Genomic DNA, 26,720 nt, shown 5'->3' with positions numbered 1-26,720 from the left:
CTATGTTTAGAAGGGGTATGGTGTAGCTGGATTAATTTAGGAGGTAAAAAGGAGGTCCTGCATTCCTCAGAAACTTAAGACTCTGACTGTAGGCTGATTGTATTATCTTAGTAGCTAATGGTTCTTAAATATTCTGGCTTCTGTTCATCCTTGAGAGCAGGTTTGAAACTTTTCCTTCTCTTGTTTTTGCATGAGAGTGTGTTTGCCTTTAGAGAAGATAAGAAATTCATATTCTGTGAAAAGAATTTTATTTCATTCTGGTCTTATAGATCTCCATCTGAAACTTTGTTCTCATTGGCACCAGGGCATCCCAAGATACATAGTATGTACACAAAATAGGGATCTTTTATTCTTAAGCTTCTAGGTAACATGATGAAAGAGATAGTCTTTTTTTTTCTATTTTTTTTTTCAGATCAGGAAATATTTTTCTTTTTATGTCTGAAATTCTATGACTTGGCATTTACCCAAAGTCATTTGGTGTTTATCTTATTTACCTTTATTATCTTTCTTAATAGCCTCAGCACTTAGCACAATGACTGGTACATAATAAGTGTTTGTTGATTAATTAATAGATTATTCAGTCTGCATCTCTTTACAGATGGGCTACCTAAAAAAGAATGGAGATGGGGCTTTACTGTACAGTGTGGTCAACCTGTCAGATCCTGAGGCAGAAGGTACCTGTTTTACTTCTTTAGGACTACATTTTATCAAATATATATGCAGGCCCTTTTCTCTCTCTGTATCATCAGTAGTTTAACTGAATAGTGAGCATTCAGTCTTGATTTGTTATAGATATTGTTTCTAGTTTTTTTGACCACACCTTTTATTTCATTAGTATCAGCGATTCCCAGATGCAGTTGTTCCTCTACCAGTGAATAGCATGATTTTTTAGTGTCAGAGAATTTCTGGGGGAACTGAGAGGTTCTCTGATTTGCTCATGGTCACACAGCAGAGTGTATCAGAGATAAGATATGATTCCAGGGCTTTCTGATCGGCCAGCTCTTCTAACTAGAATGCTACACTACTCTTATCAAATTTGTAGCAAAGAGAACCATATTCTGCCTAGGTTATATAGAAGTAATAATTATATAGTTAGAAGATCATAGATTCAGTGGTAGAATAAGACTAAAAGTCAAAAATCTCTAACCCCCATAGTTCCTACATGAGGAAATAGGCAGCATGGTTAAATGTGTTGCCCAAAGCCCTCCCTGGCTGTAAAAGCAGAGGAGAAATGGAGTCTCCAGGACTGGCTGGAATTCTCGCCTGTCAGAGAGAACCTTGAGAAGAGAAGCTTATAGATAGAAACGAGAGAAATAAAACCTGAGTCAGAATGTTTCCTCCAGCCATTTCTGGGTCCTTTTGCACCATACATAATTCTGCGTGATTACTTAGCCAAGTAAAAAAAGCCATCTTTAGGGGAAGGGCTTAGCTTTTTTAAAATTGAAAACTCTTTAACAGATCTGGTAAGGTTAGAAATATTAAACCAAAAAATAATTGAAGGCCTATCCTGTGAAAGACTAAAAAGTTATGGAAGTTGTTGGTCTACAGAGAAGTTTAAAATAAGTTAGAAGTTAGGACCTTTCATTTTAGAAAATTAAGAAATGACTAGCTAGTGATATGTAAATACAAATGGTCAACTTGTTCATCAAATCCTGGGGATTAGACATTAGACTTCTCCTTGGGAGCTTTGGAGAACTTTACATAGATCAAGTAAAGGAAGTATTTTTGCACTGGATGACAAACATCATTTTTCTTCTCCTCAACTGTTTGCATGCTTAATGTTGAATGTTCCTTAGTATGTTTCTTTTTAGATGGTTGTTATTTTTAGTTATTATAAAATCTTTCAGCCATATAACATTGTAGTAAATGAAAAAAAGTTTTGGTATGCTGCATATCCTGAATATTGTATAACCTTTTTTATCTTTAAATTTATCTTTAGCAATACAAAATTTATGAAACCTCTTAACTAAATCAGAAATATTTTTTATCCAACCATTATAGATGAAGAGACTCATCCAGTGGACTTGAGTTCCCTCTCAAGCAAATTGCTCCCTGGTTTTACTACTTTAGGATTCAAAGATGAAAGAAGAAACAAAGGTAATTTCATAATTAAATATCAAAGCAAATTTGATCAAAAGTACTCCCAAGACTTTGCTTCTTTACCTTCTTTCTTAAGTTTTTCATTTGTCATTGAATTTGGATGTGGATTTTAAAATTAATAGGAGAAATGGGGTAAATAAAAGTAATACTTACAGCATTAGAAGTAAGTAAATCAGTTTTATAATATGAAGGAATCATAAAAACCTATATTTGGGGTGATTCCTCTCTTGTTCTTAGGAGATCTAGAATCAGAAGGATTAGAGACCATACAGTTCAACCAGTGTTTTATATAATGGTTTAAAATTTTCAAAGCTATGTGTAGTCTAATTTAACTTTTACAGCTTCTGTCTGGTATAAGTCATAGAAGTAGTATTATTTCCATTTTTTCAGATGAAATACAGTGGTTTTATGTTGCAACCCAAAATTACATAGTAGCTGAGCCAAGATTCACAAACAGGTCCTCTGACTACATATCCCTTTCCACTTCATCATTTGGAAAAGATAGTCTATTATAAATCATTATTTGTTTTAAGATTTATTTGTCTTATTTATTTGTCTTGTACTAGATTGTGAACTCTGAGGATTGGGAAATATTTCTTCCTCTTTATTTTTTCCCATCTTCAACATTCCCTGAGCAAATAAATAACCTGTAAATTCTGTTTGATTGAAAGGATGGCTTTCTTTGAAATTGTAATTAATCCAAATGACCTTAAATGTTGGATTTTTATAAACATAAGTTTTTACAGAAAAATTATTGGAACTAGAGTAAGAATTTATGATATATACCCCATCTGATGTTAACTGCTAGTATCAAAGATCTATAAACTGTTACAAATAAATAAATAAAAATAAGTTAGATAAAAACTATGTACTTTTCCAGGGAAGAAATTTATGTTTTCTAGTGGAGGAACAGAAACTCCATATTTTTTCTTCTCCTGGTCTGTTGTACAAATATAATCCTAAAAATAATAAAACAATACATTTTTAAGGGCCAATCTGTCTCATCACTTTGATATCACACCTTGTAATTTAACCTAACTTTACAATTTTCCCCCCATCTTACTTCCCTCCCCCTCCCCCCTCTGAAAGCAATCTGTCAGTCTTTACTTTGTATCCATGTTGTACATTGATCCAAATTGAGTGTGATGAGAGAGAAATCATATCCTTAAGGAAGAGACAAAAAGTCTAAGAGATAACAAGATCTGACAATAAGATATCTGTTTTTATTTGCTAAATTAAAGGGAATAGTCCTTGAACTTTGTTCAAACTCCACAGTTCTTGCTCTGGATACAGATGGTATTCTCCTTTGCAGACAGCCCAAAATTGTCTCTGATTGTTGCACTGATGGAATGAGCAAGTCCATCAGGGTTGATCATTGCCCCCATGTTGCTGTTAGGGTGTACAGTGTTTTTCTGGTTCTGCTCATCTCACTCAGCATCAGTTCATGCAAATCCTTCCATGCTTCCCTGAAATCCCGTCCCTCCTGGTTTCTAATAGAACAATAGTGTTCCATGACATACATATACCACAGTTTGCTAAGCCATTCCCCATTTGAAGGACATTTACTTGATTTCCAATTCTTCGCCACCACAAACAGGGCTACTATAATTATTTTTGTACAAGTGATGTTTAACTGAACTTTAAACACAGAAAATAGAAAAGAGTAAGAAATTGTGTAAAAATATTTGATTAGGGACAGCTAGGATAGACCACCTGCCCTGGAGTTAGGAGGACCTGAGTTCAAATCCAACCTCAGACACTTGATACTTGCTTAATTTTGTGACCTTGAGCAAGTCACTTAACCCCATTGTCTTGCAAAAATCCAAAAAAAAATTTGATTAATCAGAAAGAAAGAAAAAAGGAGTTATTTTTTTCTTGGATAGGATTTCAGTCTAAAACTAATATTGCATCTTTTGTTTTTCCTGACCCTCTTTTAGTCACATTTCTTACAAGTTCAGGTACTGCACTTTCAATGCAAAATAATTCTGTATTCAGTGACCTGAAATCAGATGAAATGGAACTGTTATATTCCGCCTATGGAGATGAAACTGGTATACAATGTGCCTTAAGGTAAGTGTTTGGTTGGTGCTGCAGGATCCACTAAATATCTAGAAAATGAACTGATTTACTTTACTATAATGAAGGAGAAGCAATTTGCCACCAGTTGACTAGTTAGATGGAATGCAGACAACTGTAACTGGAAGTAATTACTATAGTTTGATGTTCTGTCACACAGAAGAATTTAAATTTGATCTTGGGAGGGGTTAGAGAAAGAGAGGGACAAGGTAATTTAGTCAGACCTCTGCTTAAGGAGCAGTCTGACTATGTAGAGCATGAATTGAAAAAGTGAGACATATGAGAAGCAATCGGACTAATTTGGGACTAGTTTAGTGGTTCAAAGAGAACATAATGAGAACCTGAACCAGGGTGGTTCACGTGGTTCTGTGTGAGTAGAAAAAAAGGGATTATTTGCAAAAGATAGATAAGAAATGACAAGAGTTAGCCATGGCTTTGAAGGTGACTGAAATTGTCCCTCTCCTGAGATAAGAAAGTTTGGGAGGAGAAAGATAATGGGTTCTATTTTGGACATATTAAATTTGGAGGTGTCTGTGAAAGATATCCAGTTTGAAATGTCCAATTAGTAGTTGGTGATGTGAAATTGGACCTCAGGACAACTAGTAAATGGAAGAAGCAATCTTTGTCTCCTGTGTGGCTCAGAAATACATTTGAAAGCATAGTAAAAAGAAATTTTAACCTTATAAAAATACATCACCTAAACATTAATTTATTCTTGAATGGAAAAATAAAAATAGAAATTTGCTACCCAAACATTCTCAATCTTTGTTCTTTGTAGCCTACAGGAATTTGTGAAAGACTCTGGGAGTTACAGTAAGAAAATAGTGGATGACCTACTGGATCAGATCACAGGTGGTGATCATTCCAAAATCATTTACCAACTGAAGCAGGTAAGTTCCAGGGTTTTTTTTTTTATGAATTTCTGAATGTGCTTATTGGTTGACCTTTGATTACTAACTTCTCTTATTTGGGGTTCCTATTTTTACTAGTATAGAGCTAGTTCTTAAGATTAACCAGCATTTATGCTGGCTATTATTTTTTCAAAATTATTGAATTAACATTTACATAATTGAATGATTACAGCTTTGATTTATATTATCAATTCCAATCATGTTCTTTTTTTTAAAAAAATTATAATTGAATGATGGAAGTGATTTGGAGATGATTTTTAAATTTTTTTTTGCTATAAAGTAAATAAAGTTTTTTAGTCAACAGTTTTTTATAGTTTTGAATGCCAGAAGAGAACAGGTACTTGAGATTTTATCAGATTTTAGATGAAGCCATTGATTATACAGTCATCATATCACAACTGAAATAAAAACTAAAGAGATATTGATAACATTGGACAACAGAATAAAATACCAAAAGAAAATACTGACAGAAAAGATGAGTGAAATTTATCAAGGAATTGAATTGGAATAAATGTCAAGTTCTGCACTTAAATTTAAAAGATCAGTGATACAATTACAAATTGGAGTACAAATGTCTAGATGATAGTATGAAATTGATCGCAGGTCAGGGGGCAGAGCGAATTGCATTTTCATTACCCATTAACAGTTTGAGATAGAAATCAGTAATTCTTAACCTTTTTTGTCGTGGGCCCCTCCTAGTAGTTTTGTAAAGCCTATGTACTCCCTTCTCTATTTTTAAATGCATAAAATGAAAAATAATAGATTACAAAGTTATACTGAAATGGAGTTATCATGTAGCTCCATTAGAGAAGGTCATAGAATCATGAATTTTAAGCTAGAAGACCCTAAGCCAGGTTTACAGATCCCATCTCTGCTCAAAATCTAATTTTTATCTTAGGAGCCTTGTAGAACTTAATACATATAATATAAGAAATAATCCTTGTACTCTGCTCTGATCAACCATGTTTGGAATATTGCATTCAGTTCTAGATGCCACAAATTAGGAAGGATGTTAACAAGCTAAAGTGTATCTAGAGTCAGATAACTAGAATAAGGAGAGGATTATAATAAGTGATAGGATTCAGATAAATTAACAACCAGTTATATGTTCTAATGATTGTTTTAAGTGTTTAATATTTCATGCATTTAATAATCAAATAAAAACAAAGAGGTACACAAAACTAGATTGTTATATTACTCACAGTAAATAAACGTATCCCTGAGGAATGAAAGCAGTCACATGACCACAGCAGCCAATGCTAGAACATATGCAGAACCAAAACTCACTTAGAAGTGAGTTTTTTTCTTTTACTTCCATGACTTCTGAAATATGTGATAAGATAACCCTTGAAATCTATGTTTCTATTGGTTCAATGTGTCCTGCTTCTTAGGGGAATACTAGCACATTCATCATATCTCAGGGAAATTTGGGACCTAGTACAAAGTGGTAACAAGTGTCAGTTTCTCACCCCTGTTTGTATGGCACTATTCTCTTTACGTTATGTTTATTTACTGAAGTAACAAAAATGAGGGAATTAAAATGTACTCATCACTTTCAGTCACCTTCAAAGCCATGGCATACCCCTTTTATAAAGGTATGAGAAGAAATGAAATGAAAAAGAAGCATAAATCTGTCAATTTTTTTTTAACCTATGGATGGAATGAACATTACTATGGGCACTTAGAAAACGTTGTTGCACAGATGAATGTTTAAAAAAATAGTAAGGAATGTAAATTTGTGATATTGGGCAACTGCCCTGATTACAAGTGCCATTTTTATAACTACAAGTTTTCCACTCTCCACATAAAATTAGGTATGAACTAGTATGAACCAACTGAATTCCACCACTAACTACAATGTGAAAATTCATTGAAGTGAATTAGGTTTATTTCTCTGGAGAAAAAAAGACTGGGGAGGATATAATAATGGTCTTTTTAAGCATTTAAAAAATCAGCAGTAGGACAGAAATAGTCTTGGTTTTGGTAGAAGGAAAAATTAATAACAGCTACACAAAAATGATTTAATTTTGAGGGGAAAATGAACTCTCCTTTTTGGATATTTTAAATGGAAGCCAAGTTTAATTAGAGACATTGTAGAGGGGCTATTGGTTCATGTCTATCTTATGGAAGATGAAACAGACTAAAGATATTAAAATGAAAACCTGCATCTTAAATAGAACACTTCATACACTGCATCATGTGTCTCTTCCAAATTTAATACTTTGTGATTGAACTATTGAAACATTTTTAGTCATAGTTAAATTACTGGGCCTATGCCTATCTTTTTAGTGGAATATGGAATTTTTATCCTTTTAAAAAATCATCCTTTTGTCTAATCTGTGATGTTACTCATAAAACTTTAATGGTTCCATGGTCATCTTCATTTGTGTGTACTCCCATCATCAATATAGGTCACTACCATCCCCATCTTTCTATATCACCACTGAAAGCCTTTCTCTCTATTCTTTTAATACTTCGGGAATATTTGTATAGAGTATGAACTGTCTGTAGCTTCCCACTGGCACAGTGAATTGTGTGCTGGGTTTGGAGTTAATAAGGCCTCAGTTCACATTTGGCCTCAGACTCTTTTAGCTGTATCGCCTTTGGGGCAAACCACCTAATCTTTGTTTGCCTCAAATTCTGCAACTATAAAATGGAAATAATAACCTCTCTTAAAGGGTTGTTTTGAGGATCAAATGAGTTAATATTTGTAAAAGAGTTTAGTATAGTGTCTGGCACAGTATAGATACATAAATATTTATTTTCTCTCCTTCCCACCCCAAGCCTTCACCTCTCTCCTTTTTCTAGTCACTTGTATTGTTGACATCTGTTACTTGCATTCTCAAATTCAAGTTTCCATTGCCTATATTCTGCAGCATACTTCCATATATATATATTTGTCTGTACCTTTTCAGTTATCTGCAAGGTTTATTCTTTTGCTATTTTTTTTTTTGTTGTTGTTGTTGCATAATGTACAACCACATAGTGTCACTAGTAGCACAGCAGCAAAAATGATTCTTGAAGCATCAAACCACTTGGGACAATTGAAGGTGCTGAAGTTCCATAAAAATGAACCAGCTCAATCACTAAATTTATTGTCCATCTTGTAGTGCATGTGTAAGAGGGGCTTTGTATCAATTTTAATGTAACGTTCTTGACAGTAGGTGTTTTTCATCTACTTCATACCAGTTTGAAAGATTAGGGCTTAGCAGAGCTAGCAAAAGGTCAAGGGTGAAACATTTTTCCAGCTCAAGACAATTTAGGAGGTCAGCAGATGAGGTCTGTGACAGCTGGATGGGGACCAGACCAGAGCATATGCAGTGGTACTACACCTGCTGTGGACCTTAGAGGTAGCTGTAATAGCAACAGCAGTTCTAGAAGCTTTCAGTCTAAAGATGACAAGGTTGTCAGACAACTGGACAGAAAAAGATTAAAAGGGATCCTTTTCTGACATTGGATGCAGGACTTGGCATTGTTTGGCAACTCTGTTGCCCCTATGAGTCACATTTCCAAGGTGGAATATTATAGCCAAAGTCCAGAGATCTCAAGTCAAAGAGAAAATAGCAGTCATAAAGAAACAATTCAAGTATCTCAGAACCACAGTCCGGATCATACGCGATTTAGCAGCTTCCATGTTAAAGTAGCAGAGTACTTGGTATATGATATTCCAGAAGGCAGAGGAGCTAGAATTGCAACTAAGAATAACCTACCAGAAAAACTAAGTATAATCTTTCAAGTGAAAAAAAGTGGATAATGAATGGAATAAGTTTCAAGAATTCCTAATAAAGAAACCTGAACTGGGGCAGCTAGGTAGCGCAGTGGATAAAGCACCAGCCCTGGAGTCAGGAGTACCTGGGTTCATATCTGGTTTCAAACACTTAATAATTACCTAGCTGTGTGGCCTTGGGCAAGCCACTTAACCCCATTTGCCTTGCAAAAAACCTAAAAAAGAAAAAATAAAGAAACCTGAACTAAATAGAAAATTTGTCATTCAAGTAATAAGACTTAAGAGAAGCATTAAAAGGTATACGTTTAAGAGTAATTAGAGACTCAGTAAGGTTAAGAAAGGTTGGAAACAAGTAATCCAAAATTAATAAGTAAATCTAATCTAAAACCAAGAGCAAGCATTACCTGCAAAAAGAATAAAGCAGAAGCCTTTTCAATAAGATCAGGAGTAAAGTAAGGTTATCCATTTTCACCATTACTATTGACTATTGTACTAGAAATGCTAGCTAATACAAAAGTCAAAAAAAGGAAATTCAAGGAATAACAACAGGCAGCAAGGAAACAAAACTGTATCACTTTTATCATTGTTATGTAGAGAAATCTAGAGAGTCAGCTAAAAACGCATCCAAAAATAAAAGTAACAGCTTCATCAAAATTGTATCATACAAAATAAATTCACACAAATCATTAGCATTTCTGTGTTTTACCAGCAAAATTCATCATAAAAGGATGAGATATTCCACTTAAAATAACTACAGACAGTAAAAAATATTTGGGAGTCTACCTGCCAAGGCATACATAGGAACTGTAGCCAACTAAATTCACACAAAGACATGTAAATAAATTGAAAAATATTAATTACAGATGTATAAAACCAATGTAATAAAAATGACAATCCTAGTTAAATTAATTTTCTTATTAAGTGCTCCACCAAACTACCGAACAGTTAATTATAGAGCTAAAAATAATAATAAAATGATGATGAACAAAAGATTAAAGATATAAAAAGAATTAAATAAAAAAGAGGGGGCTTATACATTCCAGATTTCGAACTGAACAAAACAGTTTGGTATTAGGTTAGAAATAAAGGTTTATCAGTGGTACAAGATAGGTAGAAGCAAATGAGCATAGTAATCTAGTGTTTGCAATGCAAAGATAGCAGCTATTGAAGGAAAAATTTGCTATTTAACAAAAAACTTGAGAAAACTGGAAAATAATCTGACAGAAAGTAGGCATAGACCAACATTTTACCCTTACTCTTATATAGCTTTATAAGTCCAAAATGGATGCTTGATTTAGACATTTAGGGTGATCTAAGCAAATTAATGAAGAGGAGAAGAATTTCCTGTCAAATCTGTGGATAAGGAAAGAATTCCTGACCAAACTACATTTTAAAAGAGGCAAAATGGATAATTTTGATTGTGCAAATAAAAGTTTTTGTGGGAAGTTTCTCTAATAGATGTCTGATTTCTTAAATATGCATATGAAAGAGTGGTATATTTTTAAGATTGAGTCATTTCTTAATTGGTAATTGATCAAAGGATATGATTAAGTATCGTTTCAGAGGAAAAAATCAAAGCTCTGAATGGTTACGTGAAAAAATTCTCTGAATCATTAATTATTAGGGAAATGCAAATTAATATGACTTTGAAATACCAATTCACACCCATCAGATTAGTTAAGATGACAAAAGAAAATTAAAAATTCTAGAGGGGTTGTGGGAAAATAAGAACACTAATACATTATTGCTGGAGTTGTTAACTACTTCAAATATTCAGGAAAACAATTTGGAGGTATCCCCTAAAAGATATTAGACTGTATATGTCCTTTGAACCACCTAAACTACTACTAAGGCTGTACCCCATAAAAAGTTATTAAAAAGGGAAGGAGAAAAGACCTCTATGTACAAAAATAAAGCTACTCTTTTTCATGACAAAGGATTAGAAACTGAAGGGGATACCTGTTATTTGAATTCTCCATTCAGTGTTACTTGAAGAATGTTTGAGCAAATTGTGGAATGTGAATATGATGGAATACTATTGTGCTATAAGAAATGATTAAATTGATGATTTCAGAAAAACTTGAAAAGAACTAATAAATTGTTGAAAGGAATCAGAACAAGGTACACAGTAACAACAGTAACAATATTGAAAAGTTAATCAGCTATGAAAATCTTAGTAACTTGGATCATGACAGTGACTGACTACAGTTTGAGAATTCCTGATGAGATATGCTATCCACCTCCAGACAGAACTGATTCAGTTTGTTTGACCAAATATTTTTTAAAATATATATTTTATAGTTTTGGGTTTCAAATTCTGACCCTACTCTCTCTCATCTCTGATGGTAAGCAATCAGATCTAGTTTCTACATGTGCAATCATGTAAAGCATTTCATATTAGTTATTTTGTATAAGAACACTGAAATGAAAGAATGAAGAATAGCATGTTTCAGTCTGTTTTCAGTGAGTCAGTTCTTTTTCAGGAGGCAGTTGGTATGCTTTATTATTAATCCTTGGGACTGTCTTGGATCACTGAATTACTTAGAATGGCCAAAGTCATTTATATTTCTTCATCATACATTATTGTTGTTACATATATAACATTCTCTTGGCTTTGCTTACTTCTCTTTGCTATATCTTTGGGATATAGAACTAAAGTATTCCTCAGTCAAAGGGTATGTACAATTTTGGACATAGTTCCAGATTGTTCTCCAGAAATGTTAAGATGAGTTCACAACTCCACCAATCATGAAACATCTATTAGCTGCTTACTGTATGTCTGACACTGTGTTAAGAAATACAAATAAGAGGGGGCAGCTAGATGGCACAGTAGATAGAGCACCAGCCCTGGAGTCAGGAGGACCTGAGTTCAAACCAGTCTCAGACACTCAACAATTACCTAGTTGTGTGATGTTGGGCAAGTCACTTAATCCCATAACCTTAAATATATTTTTAAAAAAAGAAATATAAATAAGAAAAAGAAAGACTCTTCCCTCAAAGGCATTACAATCTATGGGAGAAGACAAGTCACAAAGCTGAAAAATGAGGTGAGCTGGGGGACAATAAGGAGTATGATGTTCCATGGAGTTGAAACAAAAGAGTAATGCTGATAGAAAATAGAGAAGAGAAAATGGAAAACTGATGAATGTGGGGGGCAGAAAGTTGCAGAACATGGCCCAGAGTGAAATTTGTTCTGCATGACTATATATATACGTATTTGGGAGAGTTTGCAAAGGTAAAATTGACAAACTTTTGCAATGTTGGATTTGGGGGTGGGAGGGAGTAAGGCATCCAGGATGGATTAGTGATGCTTTCTTAAAGTAGAGTGGGAGTGTTTAGGGAGATAGATGATGAATTCTGTTGTGGACCTGTTCAGTTCAAGATGTCTTACTGGACATTCATTTTGAGAAGTCTGAAAGGCTTCTGGAGATGAGAATTTTGAGCAGAATAGATAAAAGAGTTGTTAACTTTAGGAGTGGTAATTAAATCCACAGGAACTGCTGAAGTGGCATCAGTGAAGTATCTATAGGTTTCTAAGTTGTACAAGAGCCTCTTATGCTCCTTTTGGTCTTTTAAATGTTAATCCTAAATTTTGCCTGCCAGTAGTTTTCATCTTTTCCTATTTATATCAAGGTACAGATTGCCAAGACCTTATATGATTTCCATCTCATCTCTTCTGTAACAGATGCTAATTTGTAAATTGTAGTTATCTTCATGGTAGTCAGGTAGCTTGCTCTTATGATCATTGAAAAGCCAGATAATAAGGTATACTATGAAATGATTTTTTTTAATGCTTTTTGGCATTAAATGAAATCATGGGACCAAATTCTTTATCAGTTCTTTAAGAGGGATTTATAAGTCATATTTGCAGGTTTATTTATAATCTCCCCAACCAATGCCAGTATGCTATAGGTCAGTTTTTCCAGTACTATCTCATTTAGTCATTGGACAAAGACCATCTGTTGAATATCAGTTTGATTTTGTAGATGATCTTGGAATTATGGGGGAACAATAGACAGTTTTTAATCACAAGGAGCAATGTTATCAAAGAAGCATCATAGGAAATTCATAATATATTTTAAAGAAAATGATAGATAATATGAATATCTACAAGGATGTAATTGTATTGCTGACAATGCTGGCTAATCTCTGTTCAGTACCTAACTTTCATATTAGTAGTGCTTAAATTTCCATGTCCTTCATAAACACTTAATTGTTAGTAGTACCCAATTGATGGAAGCTTTTCCTACAATTATTTCCTTTAAGCATTTTTCAGCAATTTCTGATCCTCTGGTGCTTTAAGGTTCTTTTGGGTTCCTGATCTGGAGTTCCCTAAGAACCTGGTCAGAGAGCCACAGTGTTAGGCCCATATCCTAATCAATTTTCACCACTTCAAGTTACAAAAAACATTGAGAACTCCTCTTTCCTTGACCTTTGTCCATCTTCACCTATGCAAATGGTATTTTTGAAGGTGTTTTCCTGATCATAGCCTGAATTATTTAGGGGGTTTCTAATATGCATAATGATTTGAGGACAATGACATAATGATTGTATCCTTTTTTGACTACTTTTATCTTTGTTCAATTACTAGTAGAAATAATAGAAAAAAGTTCACTTTAAGATGTAATATGCAATCTAATAGAAAGAGCACTGAATTTAGAGTCAGGACATCTATGCTTCTATCACAGCTAATAAACCACTTAACCTCTCCACCTCAGTTTCTACATCTATAAAATTTGAATGATACTCTAGTTCTGATTGTGAATCAAATAAGATAATGTATTCAAAGTACTTTACAAAATTTAAACTACTGTATGTTAGGAGATAGCTTCTAAATAATGATATGGTGTAAACGCAACCATGATGAATTGCCATAATATTCAAACATTGAATGGCACCTGATTGAGAACTTCTCTGAGAAATGTTCATCTCACTGTGATTTCAGTACCTACGAAAGGCCTCCTTTTTGGGGGGGCAGCTCTAAAAGAAGTGACAAGCTTCATATCTTTAGCAGAATGTTCAATCATTTTCATGGAGTAACTAATTACTGAATAAGGTTCCCACCATTTTTGTCTTCCAGAGGAGAAATATTCCAATGAAGCCACCAGATGAAATTAAGGTAGGATATGATGAAGCAAATGAATGGCCCGCCCATCAGGTTGGAAGAGTTAACATCAATTTTGGCATCAGATTTATTTTTAAATGTTTTAATATGTGTATTATTTTGCCCAAAAATGAATTAAAACTTTGACAGATCACTTTGGATGATGCTCTATCTGCCAAAATTTTGTTTTACCCTGTGCCCTTCAGTGTAGAAGCATGTAAAATGCACATGCCAGCTTCAAGTAACTGTAGCAGAGGCTAGATGTGTACTGACATGCCTCAAGAAAATCAAAAAAGGGAGAGACCAACAAATGGTATGAGATGGGGACAGATATAGTATAGAATGCTAACAGCTAGTATCGACTTTGATGCTATAGGTCCTACCCGTTATAAAAGAAGAACACAAATTGCGCCCTACCTGTCCAGATTCCTCCAAACAAATGATGGTAAGAGCCCATGTGTTCTGTGGTTCTTGTGGCTTTCTTAAGCCAGCAAGAGAATGTCTGGGGTTTGTTGTACTCCATCTGCCACAGATAAAACATTGTTTCATGACCATCTTCATTCCCTAAATGCCATTTAGTCATGGTCATTCATGCATGTATCATATAGTGCTTTCATTAGTCACTTCCTCAAGGTTGATATGTTGTATGTGCAGGTGCTTTCTGTCTCTCCACACATATCTACATGTATTTACATACATATATATATATATTTGAGAAATAGTATTATTCTCTTTCATTTATACTTGAAGTTTGAATTTTTAAAATTTCCACTTTATAGTTAAGGCACTTTGAGTCTGTTTTTATTGAATTTCTTCAGATAAAATCTATTATTTGTCTCTCTTCTTATGCTTTTAAAATGAAGTTCTATTCAGAATGTTTGAGGAATGGAATGTTCTGATGTAATCAAATATTAAGGGTAATTAAATTACTAGACACTAGCATTCTATCCTTTTTACTGTAAATGTGTATTTTTAGTCTAACTTGGAAACTTCATAATCAATTCAACCAGAAATCCTCGTTTGAATATTAGAGTAGTCTATCAATTATAAATTTTTCAGAATTAGCATTTAGTACAATTAATTCATTTATAATAAAAAAAAAGGGTAGCTAGCTGAATGTACTATATAGGTGATCTTAGGATATTGCAGTTTAGTGGGGCTAGTACAGGACCAAGATTATAACTTTAGCTATATCTATTTTATATATACTATAAGTACTACCTCCATATTACAGTTGAGGAAATGGACACTTGGATTTAGTGACTTGCTAATGGTCACAAAGCTAGTGAGTGCTTGGAACTAGGGGGTTAATACCAGCTCTGACTCCAACCTTAGTGCTCTTTCCAACGTCATGCTGCCTTCCAAAGGTAATTAGAGATCTTTGAGGAATATATATACTTTAAAGGAGCCTCACCAAACTACAAAACTAATGCTTCAGGATATCAGTGAGTCTCATCACTGTGCAGATTATAGCCCATCTATATCTCATCCTGCATAATTCTTGCTCCTTTCTTTCTAAGTCTTTTGGCAATTTTCCCATAGAAGACAATTTTTCCATTTTCCCATTTTCTCCTTATAAGGGGAAGCTAGTATTTCTCAGATTGCTGCCTTTTATTCCTCACTCTCATCACATAATCTACCCTCCCTTTTTTCCCTCAGTTATATAAGTCCTTGATAGCATCTCTTTTTACACCACTTAGGAGAAAATCATTGGTGATATTTTACAGCATACTTACACCCATCTTGAATCTTTCCATTGGCTTGGGAGCATCTGTAGTCTCCTTTCACTAAGTGGGTTTGAAGGAGCATTTATATTGTTGTACATTATAGAGCATTCTTTATATTAATGTTTTCATGTGTATCTCTAAATTTATATAAGATTAGGATTGCTTTTTTATTCTCAAAAGCTTGTTTTTCTAGAACAATTATGAAACCAAACCCCCAAATACCATTGTCTATCCACAAATTCTCTAGCCTTTTTCTAAGTCCATTTAGATGATGTTTTTGAAAATTCTAGGTCCAATCATCAGTAAGCTTCATTTTGTACATGCAAGTCATATTAACTCAACTTAAGGACTTTACCAAGAAAATCATTACCATTTATCATGAACTGCCTTTTCTTCTTTTCTTTATGTCTCAAAATCCTCATTTCATAGTCTCTTCTTTATTATAGTCTCTGATAAAGTTATCCTCCTTACCTAGGTCATGTCTTTGAACCCTGAATCTTATTCCTCTTATTTTCATCAGAAGATTGCTTTTATTGTCATCCCCTATCTTGTCTTCAGTATTTTCCTATTTACTGTTTCTTTCTTCCTAACTACAAATTTGCCTGACATCCCCATTCTGAAAAACTTTAGCAGTATTCTATCGTCTTCTCAAACTAACTTCTCACCTTATCTTTTCTCCCTTTCTCAGTCAAACTTCTAGAAGAAGCAGCATATTCTCATTGCTTCTACTTTTCATCTCATTTCTTTGTCATCTGACTTCTGACTTCTGGCATGACCATTCAATTGAAACAGCTTTCTCCAAGACTATCAAAATTTCTTGATTGCCAAATCAGAGGGAGCTTTTCTCAATTTTCATCTTTTTTTTTTCTTTTTTTTTTTTTAACTTCTTGGTATTTTAGACATTGTTGATCATCCTCTATACTCTGTTTTTTTTGTGACCTCCTTTTTTGGTTCCTTTCCTATCCAACCATTCCTCAGTCTCCTTTTCTGACTTTTCCATATTACAGTTACTTTGCGGGGGTGGGGGGATTACTACTCCAGGATTTCAGGATTTTGTGCTAGACACTGTTCTCTGTTTACCTTCTCTCACTTGTTTGCCTAATCCACTCATGTGGGTCTAATTATCTGATAACTTCCATATCTTTATATCTGCTCCTAATCTATCTCCTTAGCACCAATCCTACACCAATAACTACTTATTGGAAATTTCAAACTTATCTCAAATTCAGCATTTCTAAACAGTGCATTATCTTCCTCTCTTTTCCTAATTTTCTATTTTTGTCAAAGATCCTTTGTCATTCATGTTTAAAGTGCTATTTTCACCCTTAACTCCTTATCCTGACTCATCTTATTTCTAATAACTTGCCAAATCTGGTTGTTTCTAACTCATGGCATCTCTCCCACCACTGCCTTTTCTCCATTTAAATGGGCACCATCCTAGTTCAGACCTCGTCACCTCTTGATTGAACCATTGCAATGGCCTCTTAATTATTCTATCTGCTTATAGTTGTACCTCATTCATTCCAATCCATCCCACATAATAGTGGTTACAATGATTTTCCTATAATACATATCTAATTGCATTGCTCCCCTGTTCAGTAAATTCCCATGACTATTATCTCTAGAACGAAAGATAAATTCTGTTTATGAAACCTTTCACATACAGCCATTCTGGTTTTCTTGTATCCTTTACACAGGACACTCCATCTCCCCACCTTCACACTGATTGTCCCTTATGTCTAAATTGGACTTCTTTTTCACCTCAGAAAATCCCTAATTTCCTTCAAGACTCAGTTAAAGTGCTACTGACTATATAAAACCTTTCTTGATCCCCTAGCTAGTGTTTCCCCCATGATAATGCAAATAGGTGTTGCTTATGATTCCGTGTACCTCTGAGATACTCTCACACACTCAGAAAACTTTTATATATATGTTATTTCAAAAAAAAGCCAAGTTTGTGGAAGGTTCTTAAATGTCAGACTGAAGAGTTTGTATTTTATCTGAAGATCCTAAAGAGTTTGTTAAAGTAGCAACTTTGTGAAAGAGAGAGAGAATGAAAGCAGAAAAGACCATTTTATAAGCTATAGGCTCCCCCAAATTTCACATAACCCCATGCTGATGTTCAGGCTTGGGGTGGGGAGTATGTAGGATAGGATAACAGTCTACACAGATTTAATTTATTAGTTTGGGCATAGTAGAACTTGATATAAACAAAATAACATCTTGGATATATACTTGTCCATTAAAAACTCTTAAACATGGGGAAAAGTTGGAAATAGTAGTAACAAATTTTAAATTTTAGTTGTTGTTTTGATGAGCTGTGGTAAACAAAAAGTGATAAATGTTGGTGCTAAGAATGCTTCTTGAAAGGTATTCCAAGATATCTTCCCCTCCAAGGACATGCATATGAAAGTCAGCAGTCATTTATCAAGCTAAAAGTTCATTGGAGCAGCATCCAGCATCATCTCATTTTTGCACATTGGATAACATATTGTGTATTTTTTTGGTCTTTTTTTTAAGGTTCTTTATGATTCTTGCTTATTGTGTTTTCTAGCAGATTGGTGACTCAGTTGGAGAAAATAACAGTTCTGTTTTGGACTTTATGTCAATGAAGTCATATTCTGATGTCTCTCTTGATATTTCCATGCTCAGTTCATTGGGTAAGTCTTTAAATAGCTAAACACTTTAAATTTTCTATAAGTGCTTGTCTAAAAGAGTTTATCTGGAGCTAGTTTTTTAACTCCTATATAAAATTTTTAAAAAATTAGAAGCAAAGTTTTCAGCATTGGCAATTTAGGGGTTGTCAGGACCATTTTCAGTGGATTGTAGATTTGCTGCTATTCTGCTTCATTCCATGAACTTCCTAATTCTATTGCTGCCAACTAGACCAGGGGCCTTCTCCCCCCTACAGTAATAAGTTGCCATTGCAATATTTACTCCCTGTCCTAAGAACCCCACCTTGGTACAAGCTTGGGTACCTGAGGGAATTGTGACACTCTCAACAGTTTCAGGAATTAGGCAGAAGGAAAGTGTGGAGGAAAAACAATGAGTCCAATTTGGGGAGTGTTAAGTTTAAAATGTCTAGTCTAGGGAATAATCAGTTTGAGATATCTAATAGGCAATTCTGGAGGTTTGGGCTAGGCTAAGTAGATCATAATCATCAACACAGAAATGATTGTGGAATTCATGAATTTAAAAAATAGCAAAAATTTGTAAAGATGTAAGGGAACTATTACATTCATTCAAAGGGTTTTAGAAGTTAGTAGAATGTTGATTTTCCATAAATCTAGTATTTAATCTTTGTGGGTACTGATATTGAACGAGCCACTTTAGCTTCCTGAGCCTCAGCTTCTGCATCTATAAAGTGGCAGGAGATAAACTGCACAATTTCTCAGTCCCCACCTAGCTCTAAGAATCCTCTGATATTATGATCCTTTCATTACTATAGACCACAATTCTTCCATAGCTTTCTCTAAAGCTCTACAGAGAATCCACCCAGAAAAATGAAGTTCTTCATCATGTTCTTTTACTATGTCCATGGGTCATTGTACAGTTACTAGAGAATCTTGTACCCCTTGGTATCTCTAATTGCCTCCCCACCTTATAATGTCTTGATATCTGCTGTTTCTTCTGCATAAGTCACATTGAAAATATTCAAGCATCAGCTTGCACTTTTGTTATAATGTTTTATTCCTTTGTTTGCCAGTATATGCAGAATAAATGTAAAGAGAAAACTACAAAATAAATTTAAGGTCAGTCAGTTCGAGATAAGGAGTAAGGATTATTAGTGTTAAGAGAAATCAGTGAAGGCTTATGCAAAGTAGTTCTCGACATCAATCTCGAAGTAAAGGAAGGAATCTTTGAGGTGGCAGTATGAGAGTGCAGTCCAAAGCATGGAAAAGGAGCTTCCATTTTGGCCAGACCACAGGGTACAGAAAGAAGAATTTTAAATGATACTGGAAGGGTAAGGTTGGCACCAGATCACAAAGGACTTATGAAGACCAAGGAGAAGAGATTATATTTTATCCCAGAAGCAAGAGGGAACTACTGGAGAATGATATAGTCAAATCTGTCCTTGAGGCAAAATGACATTGACAGCCTTTGGAGGAAAGACTATAATGACAGGAGATTGGAGGCAGGGAGACCAGTTTAATCAGTAGTCTGGTAAGAGATAAGGAGGACCTGGACTAAGATGTTTCTATGTAAAGACCAGAGTCATGTGCAAGAAATGTTATGGAATGAGAAATGACAAGATCTCATCATTGATTTGTATGTATAAGAGGAGGAGAAATGAGGAGTAGTGAAGAAACTGAAGCTATTTAACCTAAAGAAAAGAAGACTTAAGCTGTGTCTTGAAGTATTTGAAGAAAGATCTGGCACATCCCCCTGTTTAAACCTAGAGTTCAAAAATCAGAAACAATGAGTGAGCATCGTGAAGTGGCAAGCTTGGGCTTATTGTAAACAGGCAGTTAACAGGCAGTTTCCTAACAATTAGAATTATCTAAAAGTGAAATAAGAAAAGTCACTAAACTTAGTTACCTTCCTGACTTAGGGAGTGGTAGATTAAAGAGGAGGTGATGTTAATTATAAAAATTAACTCAGATGAATAACTTTAAACAGACAACAAGAATCTAGTCTAACAGGAGATGAATCTATCTCATTTAAATATTTTTCCCAATTACATGTAGAGTTCATTTTTAACCTTCATTTTTAAAAAAGATTTTTATCCATATCCCAATTTTCTCCATTCCCTACCCCTTATTAAGAAGGCAAGTTATTTGATGTTATTTTTTAGAAATGAGATCTTAGCAGATAGATACCTGCTATAAAATTTTCCCAGTTTCCTGCTTTCCTTCTAATCTTGGCTACCTTTCATTTTGTTTGTGCAAAACTTTTTCATTTAATATAATCAGAAATAGCCATTTTATGTCCTATAATGCTCTGTCTCTTATTTGGTCATAAATTCTTTCCTTATCCACAGTTATGACAGGTATATTATTCTCTGCTCCCCTAATTTACTTATGGAATCACCCTTTAGTTCTAAGTCATGCACATACCTGTTTTGACCTTTTTTGGTCTACATCTAGTTTTCCCAGCAGTTCTTGGAAATAGTGAGTTCTTGCCCCAAAAGCTAGAGATCTATCTAAGTTTATCAAACACTAGATTACTACGGTCATTTACTTACTGTCTATTGTGACCCTAAATCTGTTACATTGATTCACTGCTCTGTTTCTTAGCCAGTATTAGACTTTTTGCCACTTTATAATATAGTTCAAGATCTGATACTTTAAGGCCATCTTCTTTCACATTCTTTGATTCCCTTGATATTCTTCACCTTTTGTTCTTCCAGATGCAATTTGCTGTTATCATTTCTAGCTTTACAAAAATTTTTTTGGTTATTTATCCTTTTCTAAAATTCTATTCATCTTTTTTTTTTGTTCTTTACTAAGTGGTTGATTATTTTTTCATGATTTTCTTGCAGTACTCCCATTTTCTTTTTCCAGTTTTTTCTTCACCTCTCTTATTTGATTAAAATCCTTTTTGAGCTCCTTTAGGAATTCTTTTGAGGCCTTCTCAGGTGTCTTGGACTTGAAAATTATTTCTTCCCATACTCACATTGTTTCTCTTATATTAATGCTGTTTAGAGGATAATTTGGGAGCTCTCAGGCAGATCTCCCTGCCTTTACTCTGCTGTCCTAATCCTGTACTCCCCAATATTTTATTTTTAGAAACTTTGGAGATCCATTTTTTTGATGATGATGATGATGATGATGATGATGATGATGATGATTCAATCCCTGTTCTTAGTAAAATTCACTAGAAAGATTTGACTTTTTTTTTTGAGTAAGGAGGATATACAATATATAGGCAAAGTTGATTGAGGTAATGTTTGATAGCTAAGGGCCATTTATCACTGGCAGGAAGAAAGTGGAAGATATTTGTTTTGCAACCAGGCTAAGACTGAGCCATTGATGATGTAAGTGTTTTTAACTAGCAAGTAGGTGTTTCCTCATAGAAGTTCATGAAATCTTGAAAGATGAAGGTTAAGTTGTCTTGGTATTGGGACACCCCATCACAGTCCTCTAATGTTTCAGTGTATTATCTTCAGTTATTTCCATTTCAACAAAAAAAAAAAAATTTATAATGGGCAAGAATTAAAATAGCTTAATCAATACTGACTAGATTTATCAAAGCCCCTTCATAATTTTTCCTGCCAGAAATTTTAGCATCAAGGAAGATTACTCAGGATTTTAGATCCTGAACTTTCTTTGCCCCCTGCCACTTTGGAGAAAGGAGGAAGAGTTAAGTAAGAAAGAAGATAAAAATAAATTAAGTACATTTGTATTACAAAATCAGAAGACTTGAAAAGCTTTCATTGAAACAGGTTAGTAGTACAAGATGTTGGTGCAAAATAAATAAAATATCAAGCTTTCACCAAATTTCATATGGTGAGACAAAACTGAAAAGGCCAGGAAAGAGTGATCTTTATGAACTTACAGGAAATAGCTATGATTTTTCCTCTTCTTTTTTGAGTGACAGTGATAAAACAGGACAGTTTGCTTATGTGTTAACTTTTTTTTCCTTCTGAGTGCATTTGACTCTATTTTCAGAAATGATTATAATTTGTTTGCAGACATTTTGCTTAACTTGAAACTTTTTGAAATAATTAAAAGTTCCTTTTTGTCCCTCTTCCCCTCCCCCACATACTTCTGACAACTTGCAGTTGTGTGTGTGATAACTTTTAACTTTGTATTTTAACTCAGTTCTCCCCCTCTCTCTGCCCCCCTCCCTCCTTTTCTCCAACCATCATTGTTAGTTGGTTCTGCATCTTGGAGCCATTTGAACTGAATGGAGGTGGGGGGAGGTACCAATAACCTCAAAGGGTCATAGACCTTGAGAGCTTTAACAATGTTGTGTTTGGTTTTCAGGGAAAGTGAAGAAGGAGCTTGACCATGATGATAACCACTTAAACCTAGATGAAACAACTAAGCTTTTGCAAGATCTTCATGAAGCCCAGACAGATCGAGTGGGCTCCAGGCCGTCTTCCAATCTTAGCTCTCTTTCTAACACTTCAGAAAGAGATCAGCATCATCTGGGTAAGTTACAAAAGGGAGATTACTCAGGATTTTAGATCTTAAACATTCTTCTTCTGCCAAAACTCTAAGAGAAGGTTTTTGTTTTGTCCTTTTATCAGCTGAAACCTTCACTATCAGGTGCCTGGAGATCCTTATTTTGGCTTGGTTAGTTATGTCACTGTTGCTACTGAATAGAATTAAGATACCCTGATCAATAGTGCCATTTCATGAGAGCTAGGGACTTTGTTTTGACCAACTTCACAAATATAACTAAACTATTAATGGCATCAGAAAATGTGAATAGAACACCATAGACTTTATGGAGAGTTAACTATTAGTTATAAAGTAGTCAGGTAACTTAGTGGTAGTCACATATCCTAGAGTCAGTTTAATATGTATTTCTCTTAATCATTTGAAGTCTACATTCAGTAGTGAAAATTGGGTGATAATTACCTGCATATTACCATTTTTAAACATCAGGAAAATAATGGAATGTGGTAGTTTTGGATGAATTCTGGATTCATATCCTGCTCCTTCTATAACTCAGTGCCTATGGACAAATTATCTAGCTTCTCTCTGACACTTGAATTCCTTTTCTATAAAATGAGGGTTCACTTGAATTCCTTTATAAAAATGAGGGTTATAACATTTTTTAATACTTTCCTTACAAAGTTCTTGTGAGATTCAAATGAAATATGTGCATAAATATCATTATTATTTTGTTTCCATCCAGTGGTCATCAGAGAAGAACCATGTGAGGTTAATGAGCAACTTGGCCAAATTTGTTTTGTTCTTTTGCTATCTCTTTAAGTGTTTAGCCTAGGGCATTGTGTATTGTATGATCTGATAAATGTTGTTAGGGGAAAGAAGAGATTGTTATTCTATTTGCTTCTGATATGTAAGCATTGCCTTTCTTGTTCCCTACCCAGAGAAAGAGTAATCTTTAATTTTACCTTTTGCTAGAATCTGCAATATAAATGAACCTGTAGAAAAGAAGTCCTCCCTCTTACCAACTTCAGGATTTTTGTTTTCTAGCCTTGGTGGTATACAGTGGCATATCACACACAATGATGGCATTTGTCACTCCAATTTTGTCCTTTAATTGAGTGTTATAGATACAAATGTCACAACATCTGTTCCTAGACTGTGGGGGATAAGATAGGCCTCCCTCCAGCAAGACCTGAGCCTTAGGCTCTCATTCTGTGCCTGGCCAACAAGCATTTTTCTCTTGCATTATTTTTCTAATTAATTTCAGTGCCGTTTTTACAGCCATTAATTTAGAGTAATAAAATAATATTATATAGGAGTTCTATAAGTAGAATTTCATGACTACTACACAACATAAAAATGTCAATGTCAAACCTTGAAAATGTGTACTCTTTTCAGTGGTATTTTTTTCTTCCATGTTTATAGGAAGCCCTTCTCATCTTAGTGTTGGAGAACAGCAAGACATGGTTCATGACCCTTATGAATTCCTTCAGTCTCCAGAACCTGCAACCTCTACTAATAATTAATCTGATGGATATGGATTGTTGAGGGGTGTGTGTTTTGCTTTTTTAAATAATTGCATGTACTGCTTTTATAAAGTTTTTGTCAAGGGACAAAGACTTCCACTTTATCCTCTTTGGAATGAGGAAAGCAGCTGTATTATACTGCCACAGGGGATGGGGAGATTGTCTCCATGATATCATGTCAACACACCACATACAGCAGTTTTTGTATATAGTGTAATAGATGAATCTTGGATAGTGAAGATATAAATGGTGTGTTCTACAGCCAGGTTTATAAAGGTATGTTTGATCAGTTTCTGAGCATCATGATTTCTGTCCTAAAAGCTGTCTCTAGTCAGTAGTGTTGTACCGTTCTGTTCCTTTCCTCAAGAGAAGCAAAGGTCTTCAAGAAGTGGTACGTACGACACAATTTCAGAATTTTTATTCCCGCATTCTCTACTTTAAGCCAGCCCATGTTATTCTGAATCTCAAAAATGAAGTTTCTAAGCCTTCTTTGCATGCCTTCCCCTGTCCTCAAGGCATTTGATTTGGAAACCTAAAGGGAATAACTTGAAACCTGTTTTGTGGGTGGGTGGCATTGTCGCTTCCCCTCTGCTAATAAATGCTGATATACTTGAAGTTAAGGGAACTCACATCCTATTGTCTTATTAACCTGTATACATAGGAAAGGAGTGACAGACACTATGCTGGAAGAGCGTACATTTTCCTGCATTTTTTAATGAAGTGTTAAGTTTCAGCATTTATGTGACAAGACTTTTTTATTCTTGATATGTTTACTGGATGACTGTTAATATTTACAGAATATTGTAAATACAACAATTAATAAAAGATATGCCAAAAATTATACTTGGAGTTTGCAAACAAATGTTTTGTCCTAGGAATAGTGAGCATGCATTTTCAACATTTGTATTTTGTTGTTGACATGTTTGTTCTAAAAATATGAGAATTTATTCCTGGACATAAAAATCATAAATTTTTTTAAGTAGAAGAGAACTTAGAAATCATCAAATTTATAAGGTTACAAACCCATTGAGTATTTCTCTGAGTACTACATACAACTTCCCAATTTCAGATAACTTGATTCAAGCTAAGCATTGACAGTGTTCAGCCAGAAATAATGTAGCTGACCCCCTTGCCTTCAGGAAGCTTACATTCTGCTGAGGGGGGAAACAGCACATACCCAGATGACTAAATAGTGGGATTTCAGAAGCCAGCCATTAGGAGGATTAGTCAGGATCTTAGTGGCACTGAAGTGGAGCTTTACTGGATGCCTGAAATGCAGGGGGTGGAGATGAAGGTGAGTTGAGGGCAGGGAGGGCAGCCTTTTTTGTGTCTGATGCTTTCCCTTGAATTTTGGTGAGAAACATTTTGGCCAAAAAAAGCCCTTTAAAAATTGGACATGAGTGAGATCACTTTTTTTCCTAGAGGGAAGGATATACTTGGAGGAAAGTTCACAGAAAAAATAGTAATGTTAAAGGAAATATTTCCATTCTGTTGTTTCTGTTCTTAATTTCCCCAGCAATAGTATTGTGCTTGGAACAAAGCAGATTCTCTAGGCACTCATCTCCTTTGTGCCTTCTTCATTCCCCAATTATTTATCCTTCAGAAAATTGATATATATCCCATCAGTGCTTTCTGACTACCCTGTGGTCACAACCAACACATGTATAATTCTTTGCAAAACATTCTCCATATATTAACTCTCATGATGTTGATCCTCACAACAATCCTGGGAGGTTGGTGTTGTTTTTAATGGTCTAATATCAAGGTACATATTGAGATGCATGTTGGGAAAAACTTAAGGGAAGAAATGACCAGAATTACTCAGGTTGAGCAAGTATAAAATTGTGATCTACAGAATTGGAAGAAATATGCAAATTTATAAGTTTACAAATTCATTGAGTATTTCTCTGAGCACTACAAACAAGGCATGTTGTTTCACTTACCTAGAAACTTAAAAGGAAGGAAGGGAAAGGAGAAAGGGACCTCAGGAGTGTTTAAGTGCCAACTGCTCAATTTTGCCAAATTAAACACAGTTCTTTGGAGGAAGGGAAAATAGACTTATGGAGAGTCCTCAGCTTCCTGAGGCCTCTGCCACAAGCTCCATCCTAGGACTCTGCTCATAGCTACTCAGAACCTTCTGAAGGAGGGAATCTTTGTGGTGATGACACAAAACAGAATCACACAATTTATTATGTTTTCACCCATATCAAAAGCAGCAGTCTAGGGGTTCAATGTATTTTTGGAAGGTTGTTAGATACAAAAAACTCAATTTGCCATGCAGTGTCTTCAACTATGAATGCACCTCTTCTTGTAGTAGTGGTAGCATTTCCCCTAATACCTGAAAATATTAGTCCTCGGTGTGTCAATGTCTGGAATCACTCCCTTTCTAATCTCCCCACCTTCATTCTCTCTCCTTCTTTCTGTCCTTCAAGGTCTTTCCATTGTACTGAACTGATGGCATCACTTCAAATTCTATCTGAATACT

At 34.7% G+C, this 26,720-nt stretch overlaps 1 protein-coding gene across 10 annotated transcripts in view; it reads left to right on the top strand.

Moving 5' to 3' along the window:
- Nucleotides 1–25,091, top strand: part of BRD9 (bromodomain containing 9) — a 43,887-nt gene extending 18,796 nt beyond the window's left edge. For 4 of the 10 annotated variants that reach the window (XM_074206774.1, XM_074206777.1, XM_074206776.1 and 1 more), the window contains 9 exons: nt 599–674; nt 2,002–2,097; nt 4,038–4,170; nt 4,955–5,066; nt 13,895–13,933; nt 14,295–14,363; nt 18,200–18,305; nt 22,575–22,742; nt 24,135–25,091. In XM_074206774.1, coding sequence (XP_074062875.1) covers nt 599–674; nt 2,002–2,097; nt 4,038–4,170; nt 4,955–5,066; nt 13,895–13,933; nt 14,295–14,363; nt 18,200–18,305; nt 22,575–22,742; nt 24,135–24,235 — 900 coding nt within the window. In that variant the 3' untranslated portion in view covers nt 24,236–25,091. The remainder of the gene's footprint in view (nt 1–598; nt 675–2,001; nt 2,098–4,037; nt 4,171–4,954; nt 5,067–13,894; nt 13,934–14,294; nt 14,364–18,199; nt 18,306–22,574; nt 22,743–24,134) is intronic. The other 6 variants (XM_074206779.1, XM_074206783.1, XM_074206781.1 and 3 more) reach the window with 3 other exon arrangements.
- The last annotated feature ends 1,629 nt before the right edge of the window (nt 25,092–26,720 follow it).

Source organism: Macrotis lagotis, chromosome X (assembly GCF_037893015.1).
Source record: "Macrotis lagotis isolate mMagLag1 chromosome X, bilby.v1.9.chrom.fasta, whole genome shotgun sequence".
Taxonomy (NCBI): domain Eukaryota; kingdom Metazoa; phylum Chordata; class Mammalia; order Peramelemorphia; family Peramelidae; genus Macrotis; species Macrotis lagotis.
Note: the sequence above shows the minus strand (reverse complement) of the source record. Positions and strands in the feature narration are given on the sequence as shown.